The following is a 17,142-nucleotide window of genomic DNA, read 5'->3' on the forward strand; positions in this document are numbered from 1 at the left end:
CTCAAAGCCTGTCCACCATCTATAAGGCACAAGACAGGAGTGTTATGGTATAGTCCTCACTTGCTTGGATGAGTGCTGCTCCAACAGCACTCAGGAAACTTGACACTATTCAGGACAAATCAGCCCATTGGATTAGCACCACGTTGACAAACAATATTCAATGCCTACCACTGATGCTCAGTAGCAGCAGTGTGAACCATCTACATGATGCACTGCAGCAGTTCTCCAAAGATCCTGAGACAGTACCTTCCAAATCAACGACCATTCCCTTCTGGAAGAATAAGGGTAGCAGACACACAGGAACAACACCACCTGCAAGATGCCCTGCAAACAACTCACCATCCTGACTTTGCTGCTGGGTCAAAATCCTGGAACTTTCACCCTAAGGGCATCGTGGGTCAACCTACAGCACATGGACTGTAGCCGTTCAAGAAGGCAGCTTGTCCTTCTAGATGGAAGTGGTTCTGGGTTTGGAAGATGTTGACTAAGGATCTTTGGTGAATTTTGGCAACGCATCTTGTCGATTGTCTTGCTCCTTCTATTTCTTATGTTCTTCTCTAAGGCTTAGGTAGTATTTCATGAAGGTTTTATACTCTGCTTATTTGTCTTGTCATCTTTAAAGATGTGTGTACAGTATACATCATCAGGCTCTATCTGTTCCTGCATCACCTTTTAAAATTGTCCTGTTATTATAACGTTTACTGCCTCTGCCCATTTTTCCTATCAAAATGTATCACCTCACACTACTTTGCATTAAATTTCATCTATCATGTGTCAGCTTATTTCCTCCTGACAGTCTCCTGTTCATTGTTAGCCTTCTTAGCAGTTACAATAGGCAGAATCTTACAGGGATCTGAGCAATGAGGTGAGATTTGTAGAAGAATCGGACAAGAAGTCTGGCAAGGCTGATCACAAACATTGGGAGCATCTCTCCCTGTTTATATACTATGGATGAGTGACATGGCGAGTGCGGGTTTCTCACTAAGCAACAGTGAGTTGGCAATTTTAAGGGGATTATTAAATGTCTTATTAACAGCTCAACTTGCCTCATTAATGTTCAGTTTTCCATCTTTCCAAATGTGCCAAACAAGTAAGGCATTGAGAGAGCTCGACATGGAAGTCAGAGCAAGGTGCCTCAGCTTGCCAGGTGTTCCAAAGGACCTCCATCTTTGAAGATAAGCATGACATTTCAGGGCACCCCATGTTCAACATCGGACATGTGGTAATCTCACAAACGCTTATGACACACTGCTGCCTCACAACGCCAGGGACCCAGATTCAATTCCAGCCTTGGGTGACTATCTATGTGGAGTTTGCATGTTCTCCCCGTGTCTGCGTGGGTTTCCTCTGGGTGCTCCGGTTTCCTCCCATAGTCCAAAGGATGTGAAGGTTAGGTAGATTGACCAAGCTAAATTGCCGTAGTGTGCAGGGGTGTGCAGGTTTAGTATATTAACCTTGATAAATTTGGGGTTACGAGCTGTTGGTGGATACTCCTCGGAAGGTTGGTGCGGACTCAATGAGCCAAATAGCTGCTACCTGTACTATTAGGAATCTGTGATCTCCAAATCATTTACAGAACGCTTCTGGAGTTCAATGCTGCACCTTTACTCTCATGATGTTGCAGCAAGGACATTGTGTGCTCAGGGACATGCTCCCAGCTCATCAATCGGCTCAGGTAGCAGTTCCAGGCTCCTTGTTTGCTGTGTTAGCGCTCACTCACTTTGGCCCTTACTGGATGCTTATAGTGTGTCTGCCTTGGCATGCCTTTTGCACTTTTCCCTCTTGGCCAGAGATACCAGGACTATATTACATCTGCCACGTCACTTAGCTCAGACACAAAGCCAGGAGGCTTCCCTTGGTTGTCCGCAGTCATCAATCAAGTCATGGGGGTTTTGTTCAGCTGCTCGGAATGGTCAGAGGTAGGACCCTTTAGGGTGAGGAGCGAAGTGTTAGGCAGTCTATCATCCATCAAGCCCAGATTTACCGACCTTTTTTTGGCCATTTTTCTGAATGAGAGAGAGAGAGACGGGTAGCAAGGGAGGTGCAAGTGTGGCACAATTGTTACTTTTGGTGCGGGTGGGGAGGTGCCCTGAACGAGTGATTAGGAGACATGGAGGGTATGTAGGGAAGTGGGGTTGGTGGTTGCATGTATGAGAGTGAGTATGGGAAGATTTTGCAGGTAATCATGAGAGTACTGGGACATTGGCCTTGTTGGGAGTTGGGTACAATTGCAGATAGTATGAGGGTCAGAGGGAAGACGGTGGCACTTATGCTAGTAGAGTGGAGAAGCACTTTAAACTTCTCCCAGTGCTGGCCTTTCCTCTAGAAGGCTGACATTGCATGGACAATGAACGTTTAAAGATTGCATGGACACAATATACGCTGTTCTATTCTGGGATATCCTCTGAGTGGTGAGTTGTTTCAGGAATGGCGCATGGTAAGATTGGGCCAAAATTACTTGTGACAGATGGCAAAAGGGTGAGGGAGCTGCGTGATGAGGTACGTTTGGTAAGATCCTGCCCCAGATTGGAAAACAACTGTTTGACATCGCTGTTTGCTTTCTGCCTCTTAGCCAATTTTGTCTCCGTGCTCTAGCACCAATTCTATCCCATGTGCTTTAATTTTGTAAATCAGTCCTTGTACAAAAGTAAAAACAATAGTTTAGATGGCAATCCAATCCAATTTTTAATAGATTTTGATAGCAGTTTCTAAAGTTGAGTGATTGAGCCGAGCTGTATGCAGAGAGACATTTTCAGTAAGATTTGTTAGGTCATGTGTATGACTGGCTGTTGCTTTTCATAATGGATGATAGCTATTCAAATTCAAGAAACCCTTGCCAATGTTTTTGAGATTGCGGGTTTGTTTGTTTTTGACTTATTTGGATAGGTCTGGTCCCTATAACTTCTATAACTAGAAGGGCTACAGGGATATATTCCAAATTTTACTTTGAAATAAAAACTGAAAGGTATGAATGTACATAGTTGAGTGTGTGTTTGTGTCTGCATAAATAGGCAGAGACAGAAGTAAAAATAAGCATTGTGTGAATTTACTTGAATTTACTTTTTAATTCAATGTTGCAATAATATCTGATATTATGATACTCTTTTCGGAGATGGGAGGGATGTTTAGTGGAGGCATTTTTCATTCAACAGGCTGGTGGAGTGGGCAGGCAGAGGTGATTATTAGTCATAGAGTTATAGAGTTAAAAAGCATGGTAGCAGGTCCTTCGGCCCAGTTCATCCATGCTGACCAGGCTTCCTGAACTGAACTAGTCTCACTTGCCTCCATTTGGCCTGTATCCCTCTAAACCTTTCCTATCCATATACCTGTCTAAATATCTTTCAAATGTTCTAATTGTATCCACTTCACCACTTCCTCTGGCAGCTTGTTCCATAAATGTATTACCCTCTGTGTTAAAAAAGTTGCCCATCAGGTCCCTCTTAAATCTTTCTCCTCTCATCTTAAATTTATCCCCTATAGTTTTGGACTACCCTACCTTGGTAAAAATACCTCGACTATTCACCCTATCCATGCCCCTCTTAAATTAAAAACCCTACAGGAATGCCCCTTTAGCCTCCTAATCTACAGCGAAAAAAACCCCAGCCTGTCTAGGCTCTCCTTATAACTCAAAAACCTTTTAGTCTTGGTAACATCTTTTGTACTGTACATCTTTTTTGCATCCTTTCCAGTTTAATAATATCCTTTCTATTATAGAGTGACCAGAATTGTGTGTAGCACTCCAAATATGGCTTTACCAAAGTCCTGTACAGCTTTAACATGACATCTTTGCATCAGTAGATATCCATAGGTTGATGGAGTGGGCAGACCTGACGTGGATGAACTTTAGTACAGAAAAATATGACAGAAAGTGAAACATTTTGATAAAAAGACAGGAAAAGGCAATATAGACACAATAATGTCATACTAAAGCAGTGTGCAGGCAGAGGGACCCGCATGGCCATGATCATAGATCCTCGAAGGGGAAAGCACATAGTGAGATAAAGCAAATGGGTACAAGGCCGTTCTTATAACAATAAAAAGGTAATGTTCCCAGGGCAGCAGAATAGTAAATATAGTCATATACGGGAAGGGCCTTTGTACAAATTTCTGAATAAACATTGAAGATGTATCTAGATCAGGGTCAATGAAGATGATTTCAAGGTGGTAAGGAGCTTTTATCCAACTCTGAAATTAATTTAAGAAGCCAAAAGTATCCAAACATAAATAGGGCCATAATGGACCCAAAACCACCATAGTGATAGTCAGTTTCTTGTGGTGACATTAGGAACATGCAACATGGACTTTATGCCGGGAGGGAAAGGTTTGTGGTTGATCTCTGCTTTTATTTCTCTCCATCTTTTTGCCTTCATCCTAGCTATATAGGTATTGGTTTCACCTGAGTTCCTTCCCCGCGTGGTCATTTTAGATGTGTGCCGAAACTGTGGGTAGCCATTTGACCATGGTGGTGTAAGTCATAGTCAAGCCACTCACCAGGTGTCTGCACACACACAAACTATTGCAGGGGTGAGACTAGTAGCTGGAACTCTAGCTGTTCTATTCCTTGTAGTTGATGAGGTCAGTGTTCTGAAGTCATCAACAATATCTTGGTTGATGCCAAGGGCTTAATCTGTGAAACTCCCTTCATTAACCTCTCTGATACTTTAATGCTTCCTTAATACCTACATCTTTGACCAAGCGTTTAATCATTTGCCTTAAAATCTCCTTATGCAGCTTGCTGTTAATGTGTGATTGTGTGCCTGGAGTGCCTTGGGATGTTTTGCTACTTTAAAGCAGCTACACAACATTTCTGTTATTATTCAGCAAAGATGTGGCATTAAACCCGGAGCCTCCATAGTGCTGCAGTGTTGAGCAGCATGTCATATGGTGCATCCAGATAATGGCCCTGCTTTGTCTCTGTGAGTGAAATAACTCCACAGAGGCCCGTATCCCATCACCAAGTCACCTTTACTCCTTGACTCTGATACAACCACGTTCGCGTCAACTCCCAGAGTGTCAGGATGTCTGACACTCCTAGTAGGAACTAATTACTGCAAATGTTGAAATCTGTACTAAAAGCAACAAATGCTGGAGATCGCAACGGGTCAGACAGCATCCATGGAGAGAGAGCAAGCTAACGTTTCGAGTCTTGATGACTCTCCATCAGAGCTGAAGTGAAGTGTGGAGGGGACAGCATTTATGATTATAGTCTGGGGGCAAGAGGTATGGGATTGGTGGGTGGAGAGTGCTGGTAGAGAGAAAATGTTTAAAGTTCAGACTAAGTGATCAGAAGGTGAGAATGTCTGACACTCCTGTTTTTACAAAAAAAGTACAAACCACTGCAATTTGTATTTAAACCTGACCAGCAAAGGTCACAGAAAAATGAGCCTTTTGGTATGGGATTGGCTTAAACTGCATGAGACTGTGAATTATGCAATGTCTCTTGGGCCCTATAGAATGTGTTCATGCAATTAATTTTCTTCTCTGCCTCTTTTCACTTTGGACAGAAGGTCTGTTTAAAATGGCAATACCTGTCACAATATAAACTGCTCTGTCCCTGCTGCCACAGACTGAAAAGAAACATAATCAAGGGGAGTTAAAGGACCTCTTTTTAACACTACTGTTTTGTTCCCAGTATTCAGATCACTGGATACCTCCTATGCAGTATCACAGACACCCTCTGGTCAGTGTCGCCTAGCACCTCTCATTCAGGTGATCCAGGATTGCAGCCACCTTTACCACTACACTGTAACACTAATGTTCAAGCTCCATTCCTGTAAGTATCTGGGATTTCTACAGTATTATCTGACATTGGTGGAAGTTATAAGTAAAATAAATTACAAGAAATATTGATTTGATCTAAGTCACCTTTATCAGAGTAGAATAGAGATCTCAATTAAATGTTCTTTACATGCAATAATTTTGTGGAAACTATTTTTAATCCCCTTAAACATTATGCTTCTATAGCTTGATTACTCAAGTAGTTTTTGGTGCAGGAAGAAATTCAGTGTTCCTCCTCTGTAGTTTATTATAATCATGTTGAATGGTGGAGCAGGTTTGAGGGGTAGAATGGCCTAAAACTGCTTCAAATTGTCTGTTTACTCCCACTGTCTGTTTTCTGTCTCCATTCTGCTATTTGTCCTTTGACTCCACATTCTCTGAACTCTCCTCTTAATCTACTTTTGGCACCTTATCAGGGGCTTTTTGAAAATTGAGATCTTGGGCTGAACAAAATGGCTGCATTTTGTTTGACCTTGCGATGAATTTCTGGCCCTCATATCTTACCTCCCCTTCTTCAAGTCTGTGACCTGGAGAATGTAAGGTATTTGACAGATAAATGCTGATTTTAAGTAAAAAATTTCTAAATGTTGCAGTGATGAACAATTGGTTTTGCTTTACAAATGTTGACCTAGGCAAATGACAAGGGTCTTTTCCCTAGGGTGGGGGAGTTCAAAACTATGGGGCATATTTTTAAGGTGAGAGGAGAAAGATTTAAAAAGGACACGGGGCGGGGGTGGGGTGGGGGGTAACTTTTACACAAAGAGTGGTTGTGTGGGGAACGGACTATCAGAAAGTGGTGGATGCAGGTATAGTTAGAGCATTTAAAAGACATTCACTAAGTTCATGAATAGGAAAGGTTTAGAAGTATATGGACCAAATGTAGGCAGGTGGGATTGGTGTAGTTTGGGAACATGGTCAGTATGGACTGGTTGGCTCTATAATAAGCTCCTCAAAATCCTCAAATATTTGATCTATCCTCCTCACATTATTGTTTCTAGAGCTCTGTAAGGTGTGTCAGAATGCTGTGGCTGCATTTAAAGGTTGATGCAGACTCCTCATTAACTGTAATTGTTTTGTTTTTGTATATCAGTAATTAGAGTTGTGTTGCAGATAGGCCTAATAAAATTACACAGCACAACACTTTGAGGAAAAGCTTTTCGACATCCTCAATTTGCACATTAAATTCACAGCAAACATGTTATTAATTTGACAGCTTTTATAACAGGCTAATAAAGAGTGTTCCAGTGCTGGCATAGGAAATAGAATGCATTATAGAAAAAGTGACTCTAAGTGCTTCAATAAATTCAAGCTCTGTTAAGGCACTTTATACTTGTAGCAGTTTCAATGGGTTTTGTAATACTGGTGGTCATGGGGAGGTCCATAGTGCCCATGCTTCATGATAAGAACCTATTTGAGCTGGACAGGCTATGGAGTACCAGAAAGAGAGTGAAACTGTGTGTATGAGTAGAATGAATTAGGTTATATGCAAGAAAGTACTAGTTGATGTCATCTGCAGTAAAATAAGTATATAGAAAGGAGCTGGCTAAGTTCCCAAAAGTACCTGGTGTATTGACATGTGGAAAGCAGGTAGGTTGTCAGGTGCTGTCATCCCAGTCATCATTCATCATGTGCGACTGTGATCAGAAGCTGGAAAAGAATTTTAATGGGCAAGGATTTTATTTCTCTTGGTTTTTGTTTTGCCTTTTGTAGTTGATTGGGTATCTGTTTGGTGACAGGAGAAAGGACAATGCTGATGGACAGAAGTCACATTAAACTCGACTGGGATGAGCTTCATGGACGGGCAGGTCTTTTGCCTGTCCTACTTTATCATGTGCTTTCAGCGTTGTACCTAACTCCCTAATCCTGCTGGCAGATCAAGTTGTAGACCCAGAAACTGCAGCCACAGTTCCACCCCAAGGCTGGCAGTGTGTGCTGACTAATTTACACACCAGGAACTAGCTAACAGGTGAAAGACTTTTAGAATCCAAGTAGTCACAATCTTGGAAGGAGCTTGTTTCTACTGCACATCAAAGCTTTTAACATTCTGAATAAGGGGAGGCAATGGCCTTAGTGGTCCTATTGCTGTTAATCCAGAGACCCAAGAAATGTTCTGGGGACCTAGGTTTGAATCCCACCACAGCAGATGGTGGGATTTGAATTCAGTTAACATCTGGAATTAAAAGTTTAATGATGTTGATTGTTAGGAAAACCCATCTGGTTCACTAATGTCCTTTAGGGAAGGAAACTGCCATCCTTACCTGGTCTGGCCTACATGTGACTCCAGACCCACAGCAATGTGGTTGATTCTAAACTGCCCTTTAGGCAGTTAGGGACGGACAATAAATGCTGGCTTAGCCAATGACTCCCTCATCCTGTGAATGAATAAAAAACTTACAATGTGTAGTGAGTCTACAGCACAAGCAGAGTAAAAGGGAACCTGAAGGGCAACTTTTTTTTTTACACAGAGGGTGTAAAATGGAATGAGCTGCCAGTGGAAGTGGTTGAGGCGGGTACATTAACAACATTTAAAAGGCATTTGGACAAATACATGGATAGGAAAGATTTAGAAGGATGTGGGATAAGAGAAGGGAAATGGGGTTAGTGTGGACGGACATTTTGGTCAGCATGGACCAGTTTGGGCCAAAAGGGCTTGTCTCCGTGCTGTACGACTCTATGAACAACAATTAAGCAATGGAGGGTGTACAAGTTCACATGCCTGCATTAATATAAACGCTGTGTCCATGTTGGATTGGATTGTGGGAAGGGCACAGAATGGGGGAGAGAAATGGCTGCTCATCAGTGGTACAATTGGGGGGAAAATAACGTAGACAAGAAAACTGGTGCTGGCTTTCATCTGCAAATCCCTTGATGTAAGTATCTTATTGTCCTCAGGAACGTACTTGGTTCTCTTTGTGTATAGTATAGCATTGTTTTCAGATGCACTTTTACCACCAAGGTTTTATATATATGCACACTAATTGTGATGTGGAAAAGCTACAGACATATTTGTTCAGATCCATTCTTTAAAAGCAGTGGTGTATGGAGCTGGTTAGACGTCTTAATATATTTCGGAATGTGAGCCATTTCCAAATGTGATTGCCTGTTCTCAGCTGACATTGATTCATCAGTTACTCTTCACACTGGTTGGACTCAAATAGGAGTGTCAGCGGTGTAACATTCTCACTTCAGGGTAGATGCCTACAAGTTTGCATGGTCCCTTTGCATAGATGTGTGACATTTACTTGAAAGATGAGTAGGGAGCTGTGTGGAAAATCTGGTTTTACAAGTTCACTAGCCACAATATTGCACAATGACACACTTTTTGTGATGAGGAACATATTCTTTTCATGTCAATGCATTCTTTTTCCTCCCACACCTGGTCCTTTCCCCACCCCTTTTCTCATTGTTGCAAACAACTTTCCATGACCTCACTGTGAACCTCAGCAGTTTGCTAACAGACTGACTGCATGAGTTCACCATGACTACCAAGGTTATAGCATATAATCCAAGGGGACAGCAGAATGCAAAATATAATGTAGAGGAACCTCGATTTCTGAACGAGATGGGTGGGCACTATTTTGTTTGGATAATATATTATTTGGTTAATTGATTCAATGCCTCTCCTCTGGGGCTCAGCATTTTCTGAAGTTTCCTTTTTCCTCGCTCTGCCTGCCTTGCTCCCTCTCTCTGTCTCAGGGTTTGTTTCTGAGCAGACACACACTCATGTGTAAGGGACCTGCAGCATTGCTGAAGCCTCCTGCACCACTGTGGGTCCTGCACTCCCCCCCCCCCCCCCCCCACCACCCAGTCAGTTCAATGGGATTGACACAGCGAGCACTTGCTAAGTCCAGGAGTTCAGGAGACTCAGCAGCAGCACACCGCATGTGAGACCCCAATACTGTCTGCCCCAACCTCTGCCCTCTGTCAGCCCCCATGTCCACCCAGTCTACCCTAATCCACCATTCACCACCCCCATGTCCCCAGGCCACCATGTCCCCTGTCGGCTTACCCAACCCCCGGGCAGCTGGACTGGACACCAACAGCAAGACTGCTGCTGCCTTTGGGGGGTAAGTCTCAAATTAACACACACACACACAAGCATGCATACACACACACACACACAGACCATTTTACTGCAACTTTTTGACACGTTTCACCTTTGCCCTGTACAGCGAAATGTTGGAGAGATTATCTGGGGAAGAGGGGGGTTGAGGGTACACCCCTGTGTAGAACTCCGGGGAAAGTGTGGGGAGAGAGAAAGGGTGGGTGGTCAGTCATTTGGAGACAGTGCCTGTGCTCCCATCGATGACCAGGACTGTTCTTGGCAACATTTCAACAAGCCAGGTTCAGTTTTAATAATTGTATACAAAAGACGCGATCAGTGTTGGAAAAACCTCTCTGATGTAATGTTTCTTGAGAGCTTCTTCCGATAATCCGAAATTCGGATAATTGATATTCGGATAATCGAGGTTCCCCTATGTATAATCTCCTGCTTTTCCACTGAACTTTTGATCCCTTGGAATTCACTGTACTTCAGAATCCCAGAATCCCTTAGTGCTGAAAGAGGCCATTTGGCCCATTGAGTCTGCATCAACCCTCCGCAGAGTATCCCACTAGACACACTACACCCACCTACCATATCTCTGTAACCTTGTATTTACAATGGCTGATCCATCCAGCCTGCATATCCCTAGACAGTATGGGACAAATTTAACATGGCCAATCCACCTAACCTGCACATCTTTGGATTTTTAATCATCTCTTATGTGTTTTCCCTTGTGGATATTGATTGTGGACTGGATCAGGCTGGCCCTGCTTGTCTCCCTTCCTCCTATTTGAGTGAAATGCTGGTGCCCTCAATGCCATGGCACTGTAGCCCAACATTTATGAGAATCTCCAAGAGAGGCATGGAGTGGAGGGATACTACCTCAAAGGAAGGTTCCTACGAGAAAAAGTACAGAAATTGCAAAGGGATCCCCACTTACCACACACTTTTAAAAACATGGCGGCTTTCCTTTGGTGCCATCACCCCTAATCGTTGATGACCTTTCAAAATGGGGGCTCTGGTTATCTCTGTTTGAATGAAGACTGTTCCTAGATTGGTAGCACTGTCCATCTTAATAACCTCAAATTGTCCATGTCTGATTCTAACTATTAAAGTTGCACTGATTCTCTAACTTTAACAGTTGCTTCATCACCATACTCATTCCTAATTCTTTGTTTTAATAATGATGATTTTATACTATCCTTCCTGTTTAGTAAGCTTCAATTTGATGACTTTGAAAACTCTTCATGCAGCTTTCAATACATGACGTGAGCAAATTAATGTAGAATTGGTTATGGGGGAAAGTTCATTATTATGCACCTTTTTAACAGGTCTGCCAGCCGATACTTTGCAAGGACACAGGGACCGATTCTATGATGAATTTCACAGGTAACAAAGAACTGCTAATCAGCCTTGCTGACTATTTTACTGAATCAGGAAAGGCTGAACTGGAAATCTCAGTTCAAGACACGTTAGTAATGGGTGCATATTTTTCACGGCAGGTTGAAAAGCTGTCAGAGATCTAAGTAGTCTTTGACTTGTATTGTTTGTATTGCTGTAGATCCAACACCTTTACAAATATGCATAACCCCAGAGAAGGAAAAGATGTGCAAGGTCTTCAGACCTATTGTATATTGAAATGTATTTGTAGATTGAGAGAAGTTCTTACTTTCAGTGCAATATAGGACAAAGTCAAAGTGCTGAATATTTTGCACTGCCCTTTTGTGGTGTGCTCTGTGATGACTGCCAGGATCAGCAATTCGACTTATTGACATCTTATGGTGTATCTTAGGCACGGTGCTGGGGTTCTGCTTCATATTTTGATAAGAACAGATCATATAGAATGAATTTGTAAAATACAGTGGAAAACATCAGCAAGGTACACAACAGCAGAATGTGCAGTTAGATGGAGGTTACATTTTGTTATTGGTATAAAGTAATATGTTATAGTGCACTGAGTAAAATGACACTGCTGTTTTTTTCTGTAACATTACACTGAATGTGTCTCTTTTTTTATTGCATTTTTAAAAACATTTTGTTACAGCCTAAAGAGTTTCTTTAGCCGATCTCGTGACATGTTATATTTCAAGCGGCTAATCCAGATTCCAAAATTGCCTGAGGTATGGAACCTTCTTGTAAGAATAGATAGATAGTTCAGACTAATGAGGTCTTAACATGTTTATTTTGGCTCTTATGAAGTGTTTGCTTCTGTTATATTAATTTTAATGGAACGCATGTGCAATATCCTTTGATCCCCTTTGATTCTGAAGGTGGTGAATTCTACCTATATCCTCTTTAATTACAGAATAAATGTCTGAACAGATCCCCTCATATACATGTCCAATATTTTTCATTTCCCCCTGCACATACTAGAGCCGAATCAGATTGTTATGTGCTATGATTCCCTCAATCTTCTCGCTGTTACAGTTTTGAGTTTGGTGAGGCATTCAAATGTAGAGAAGTTTCTGCCTGTTTATTGAAACAAACCATTTAAATAACATTTCTTGGCACCCCCCAAATAGATTGTGAATAAATCACTGTCCTGTGCATTTCACCTTGTGCCCATTCAGAGTCCTCCAAATTTTTTGCGAGCTTCTGCCCTGGCAGAACATGTGAAGCCAGTGGTGATTATCCCAGATGAGGCCCCCGCAGACGATATCGAAGAACCAGAAAGTCTTATCGAGGTCTCGACAGCTCCAGTGACCGAATCTCAGGTAACAGGCAAATGAGATTCTTTTAGCTCTCTAGTAGGTTGGAAGTTGTTTTCAGCGACTATAAAATGATATCCCAATCCAATATAAAAACACCATGAAAGTCCTACCAAGTAGGTGGTATTAAAATGGGGCAAGTTAGGCAGAGGCAATGTAACCTGGTTGGTATATGTCTACATTCATGGGGATTGTGAGGTTTTGCTCAATACTGAGGAGATTCAAATCAAACAAGGAACCCAGGTGCTACTTGAAATCCTCCTCCTAGCCAACATATGGACTTTTAATGGTTTTATATTGTTGGGAGAACAGAATTTTATTTTGTAAATTCTGCTGACTCTTGAATCCATGGTTAAAGGTGGTTCAAGTATGTTTAAAAATGTAGCATTCTTGTAGGTTTCACCAGACTTCAGTCAACCTGCTGCTCAAATTCTCATCCATCCCATTGCTTCTTCTGAACTTAGTTATTCCATCCTTTATCAACCAAACACTTGTCAAAAACTCTGCCATCTCTATTCTGACATGCTAAGCCCTGTGCTCGCTGATCTATGTAGGTTTGGCCTGACAGTCTCTCAATTCCAAAAATTCTTTTCCTTGCTTTCAGTGTTGGTTCATGCTGGTATTCTTTCAGTTCCAAGCTCATGAGCTTCACAGTTCCTCCCTAAACTCTGCCCCTCACTGTGTCTCTTTCCTCACTATGTCTCTTTCGTCCCTTTAACCTACCTTTTTTGTTCAAGCACTTGAGTTAATATTTACTTATGTGTTGTGGTTGGTTTTAGAGTGCTCCTGGGAAGCACCTCGAGTGTTGTGTATTACTTTAAAGGTGCTACATAAAAATAAGTTGTTGTTGCCTTTCTCGGCTGTGAACATCTTAGATGCTGTCACAGCTCCCAGCTCTCACTGCCCCTCCCTTTATACTATTTCCTTAGGTCTCCAGTATCAACATTTATTTATTGCTAGCCACCAGCGTTTCGTTTCTGCCAGGTCCTGGTGAGGTCCTGAAGTGAACAATTAGAATTAGACCTGGTTGTTAAATGAGCCCTAGTTTCTTGCCTTTGCTGCTCCTGTGTGCTGTGCTTTTGCCTCAAGTTAGTATAAGACTCTTGCTTAAGCAATAGCTGCTTTTCTGTTGATAAGCTTATCCAGTCAAGTAGGCAGCTTTGAAGGACTTGAGAAATCTCTGTGGATCCAACTGCTTTAATCATGAATTTATTTTCTTCTAGAATTTGGTGGACGTGGACATATTTGACGCTACATTTGGTCCCCCAAAGAATAATGGTTTTGTGAAAGATGATAGGTAAGATGGCTGGAGCTCAGAGACTTAATGGATCTACTAAACAATGCTGTTTGGTTTGAATCTTAGATAGTCCTTTTTGCATCCTTCATATAGAGATCTTCAGATTGACAACCTGAAAAAGGAGGTGGAGCTGCTGAAAGCTGAGATAGAAAGAGTAAAGTCTGAGGTAGGATCCCTTTTGTACAATTCATTTGGAACCAAGGAAAGTTATATTTTAAAAAAAGGAAAATTGCACTTAATTGTATTTTCGGGCTTTGTGCCTCCAAGTTGGGTTGCCATTTTATTACCTTTTGCACTATGTCCAGTTAAAACCACATTTCAATGAATTTACTCTTTCATTGCCCTGTCATTTCCAGCAATGGTGAGTAATTACTCAGAAATGCAAACATGTCTTTGTTACCTCTTGATTCTGCTTTTTCAATATTTTCCAGGCTGATTTTACACCTTAACCTCTCCATTAACTTTACCTTGTTCAATATCATGCTGTCTGAAGGGAGCTGGAAATGCCCATCGGAAGTTGAGAAGTCCTGGGTAATTTCCATGTTGGTTTGCTTGTCCAGACCTTCACAGGATCCCAATGCAAGCTTCAGCCATGTGTCTAGTCTCCAACAATCTGGAGACTGGAAGACTTGGTCCAGTGGAAGATGAATAACAACAGCTGAAAATCTGCCTAAAACGACCACATTGATGAGAAATGTTGTTCTAAGATAGCAGCCAGTCTAAAATAGAATTATGAATCTGTGGTGGTGCTACCAAAAGCAGACTGTGACTGGGCTTTCGAGGTTCCCCTGAATCTGTTCAGAGATAAAATGTAACATTAGAGGCATTCTAAATTCAGCATATCTCCAAGCTATCTAATTATTAATATATTTTATATGCTGATATTTCTGGCTGCTTTAACTTTGCAGAGGAGAAAGTGAGAACTGCAGATGCTGGAGAACAGAGTCGAGAGCGTGGTGCTGGAAAAGTCAGGCAGCTGATGACTTCCTGATGAAGGACTTATGCCCAAAACGTCGATTCTTCTGCTCCTTGGATGCTGCCTGACCAGCTGTGCTTTTCTAGCACCACACTACCTTAGCTTTGCATCAATTTCCTTACCCCAAGATATATACTCAAATTTCATTTAGATTATTGTTAATGATTTTCTAACATGGGGTGTGAAAATATTTGTCATGATGTCATCAAGTTCATCTAACTATTGTTGAAAAGAGCATAACAGCTTCTACTAATGCCTCCTAGAAATGATTCAGAAGCTTGTGAGCAAGCCACCTACAGACTTCAGTGTATACATGTGAGCAGCAATGGAACAGGAACAGGAGTAGGCTATTTGGGACTTTGAGCCTGCTCCATCATTAAATAGGGTCATCGACTTTGCAATAAAATGTGAAACAAAGAGTCCAAGCATGTTAAGAATGGGCTATTCTCCCTGTGTCCTGGTCCACATTTCCCCCCAACTAAAACAGGTGAACTACTTTACTCCTCTGCTTTGCTATTTATGGGATGATCTTGTGCAGGTTGGCTACTGCAGTTCCTCTGAGATATCTATTCTTCCAATGCTGGCCCTTGTGCATTTTTCTTATCTTCAACACTCTACCATTGGTAGCCTACAGCCTTTGCTGCAGAATTCATTCCCTGGATCTCTCCTAAATGTACAAAAGTAATTGATTTGAATGGGGCCATAATGGTCAAAACATTCAGCTTCAATGGAGATGGAAGATTGTTAGTAATGGATTGGTCCCGTGTTATAGCCTTGGCTGGTCCAATTTTTGCCAATCAAATAGGAATGCTCTGCCTTACTAGTCTGGTCCACAGCAGAATCAACACTTTATTTTTCTTGAGGTGTGATATTTCAGATACAGGCTGAGACTGGCCATCAAGTTTAAATCGAACTATGGCAACTTGTGAAACTGAGTTAGTCTTTTCTGGTTTGTCAGTTGAAAAATGACAATAACTGTTCAGTTGTCAAAACCTGATAGAGTACCTGCTGCCAAAATGTAGTTTGATCTGTATTCACTCCCAAGTAGATTTTATTGCTTAATGCTATCAAGCAATGTGCAATATTGGATGTAGGTTTGCTCACTGAGCTGGAAGGTTCATTTCCAGACGTTTCGTTACCCTACAAGGTAACATCTTCAGTGGGCCTCAGGTGAAGCAATGCTAAAAATTCCTGCTTTCTATTTATATTTTTGGGTTTCTTTGGATTGGTGATGTCATTTCCTGTGGTGATGTTATTGCCTGTGGTGAAGTCACTTCCTGTTCCTTTTTTCAGGGGTTGGTAGATGGGGTCTAACTCGATGTGTTTGTTGATAGAATTCTGGTTGGAATGCCATGCTTCTAGGAATTCTTGTGTGTGTCTTTGTTTGGCTTATCCTACATTCTCCCCTACATTCACTTAGCATAAAATTACAAAGGGATATTAATAGGCGATGATCTACACTCTCTATGATGTTGCCTAACTTTGTGTCATCAGCAAATTTGGATACATGACTTTCCATGCCATTATCTAAGTTGTTAATAAATATTGTAACTAATTGAGGCCTTAACACAGATCTTTGTGAGACACCAGTGGTCACAGCTGCCAATTTTAGTACCTACCCATTATCCCTACTCTCTGTCACCTGCCACGTTAACAGCCAAACCAGAGATTTGCACTTTCAATTCCCTGAGTTTCTATCTTATATGTTGAAAGTTCATATGAACAACACCCATAGATATTCCCTTGTCCATTACTTTGGTCACCTCTTCAAAAAATTCAATGACATTACGTACCAGATAATACGCAGCCTGCAGATACAAACACAGTGAAGTATCTGCTTTCAAATTAGTGAAAGCGGAAATGGAAACCTCCTGATTGATTGTAATAGCATTATTCGTGACCCATTGTAAACACAGGAAAGGATAATACTTTATTTTGCTAGTGACTAATCAGCCAACAGAAAGAGACTAATGCCTATGTTTAGGTTTTGATAGTTGCATCAGAGAGATTTTTCAATTGTGCTAATTTTTTGCCAGGCCCAGAAGTACATTGCACAACTGAAAGCCCAGATTAATACCTTGGAGGCCGAGCTGGAGGAGACACGTAAACTGAAGCAGAAGGCCCTGGTTGACAATGAGGAACTGCGCGTTGAGCTGGAGAACCTGCGGAAGCAGAAATGCGATACGGATAAAGCACAGTTTATGTTGATCGAGGCAGAGAGTGAGTTTTATTCTCGCCATGCTTGGCCATTAATTGCTTCAGGAGTCTGTTGATCCAATGGGTGTGCCTTTCAAATCAATTAGAACACACCCTGCTTTAATACCATATTTAGGATTAC

At 41.7% G+C, this 17,142-nt stretch overlaps 1 protein-coding gene across 2 annotated transcripts in view; it reads left to right on the top strand.

Moving 5' to 3' along the window:
* Positions 1-17,142, top strand: part of hip1ra (huntingtin interacting protein 1 related a) — a 141,042-nt gene that overhangs the window by 78,247 nt on the left and 45,653 nt on the right. For both annotated transcript variants that reach the window (XM_043715781.2, XM_043715782.2), the window contains 7 exons: positions 5,633-5,773; positions 11,155-11,212; positions 11,868-11,943; positions 12,394-12,537; positions 13,755-13,828; positions 13,922-13,994; positions 16,841-17,024. In XM_043715781.2, the coding sequence (XP_043571716.2) occupies positions 5,633-5,773; positions 11,155-11,212; positions 11,868-11,943; positions 12,394-12,537; positions 13,755-13,828; positions 13,922-13,994; positions 16,841-17,024 (750 nt within the window). The remainder of the gene's footprint in view (positions 1-5,632; positions 5,774-11,154; positions 11,213-11,867; positions 11,944-12,393; positions 12,538-13,754; positions 13,829-13,921; positions 13,995-16,840; positions 17,025-17,142) is intronic.

The sequence above is a fragment of the Chiloscyllium plagiosum genome, unplaced genomic scaffold (assembly GCF_037043375.1).
Source record: "Chiloscyllium plagiosum isolate Xiang-an unplaced genomic scaffold, Cpla_swu_hap1 HiC_scaffold_24, whole genome shotgun sequence".
Taxonomy (NCBI): domain Eukaryota; kingdom Metazoa; phylum Chordata; class Chondrichthyes; order Orectolobiformes; family Hemiscylliidae; genus Chiloscyllium; species Chiloscyllium plagiosum.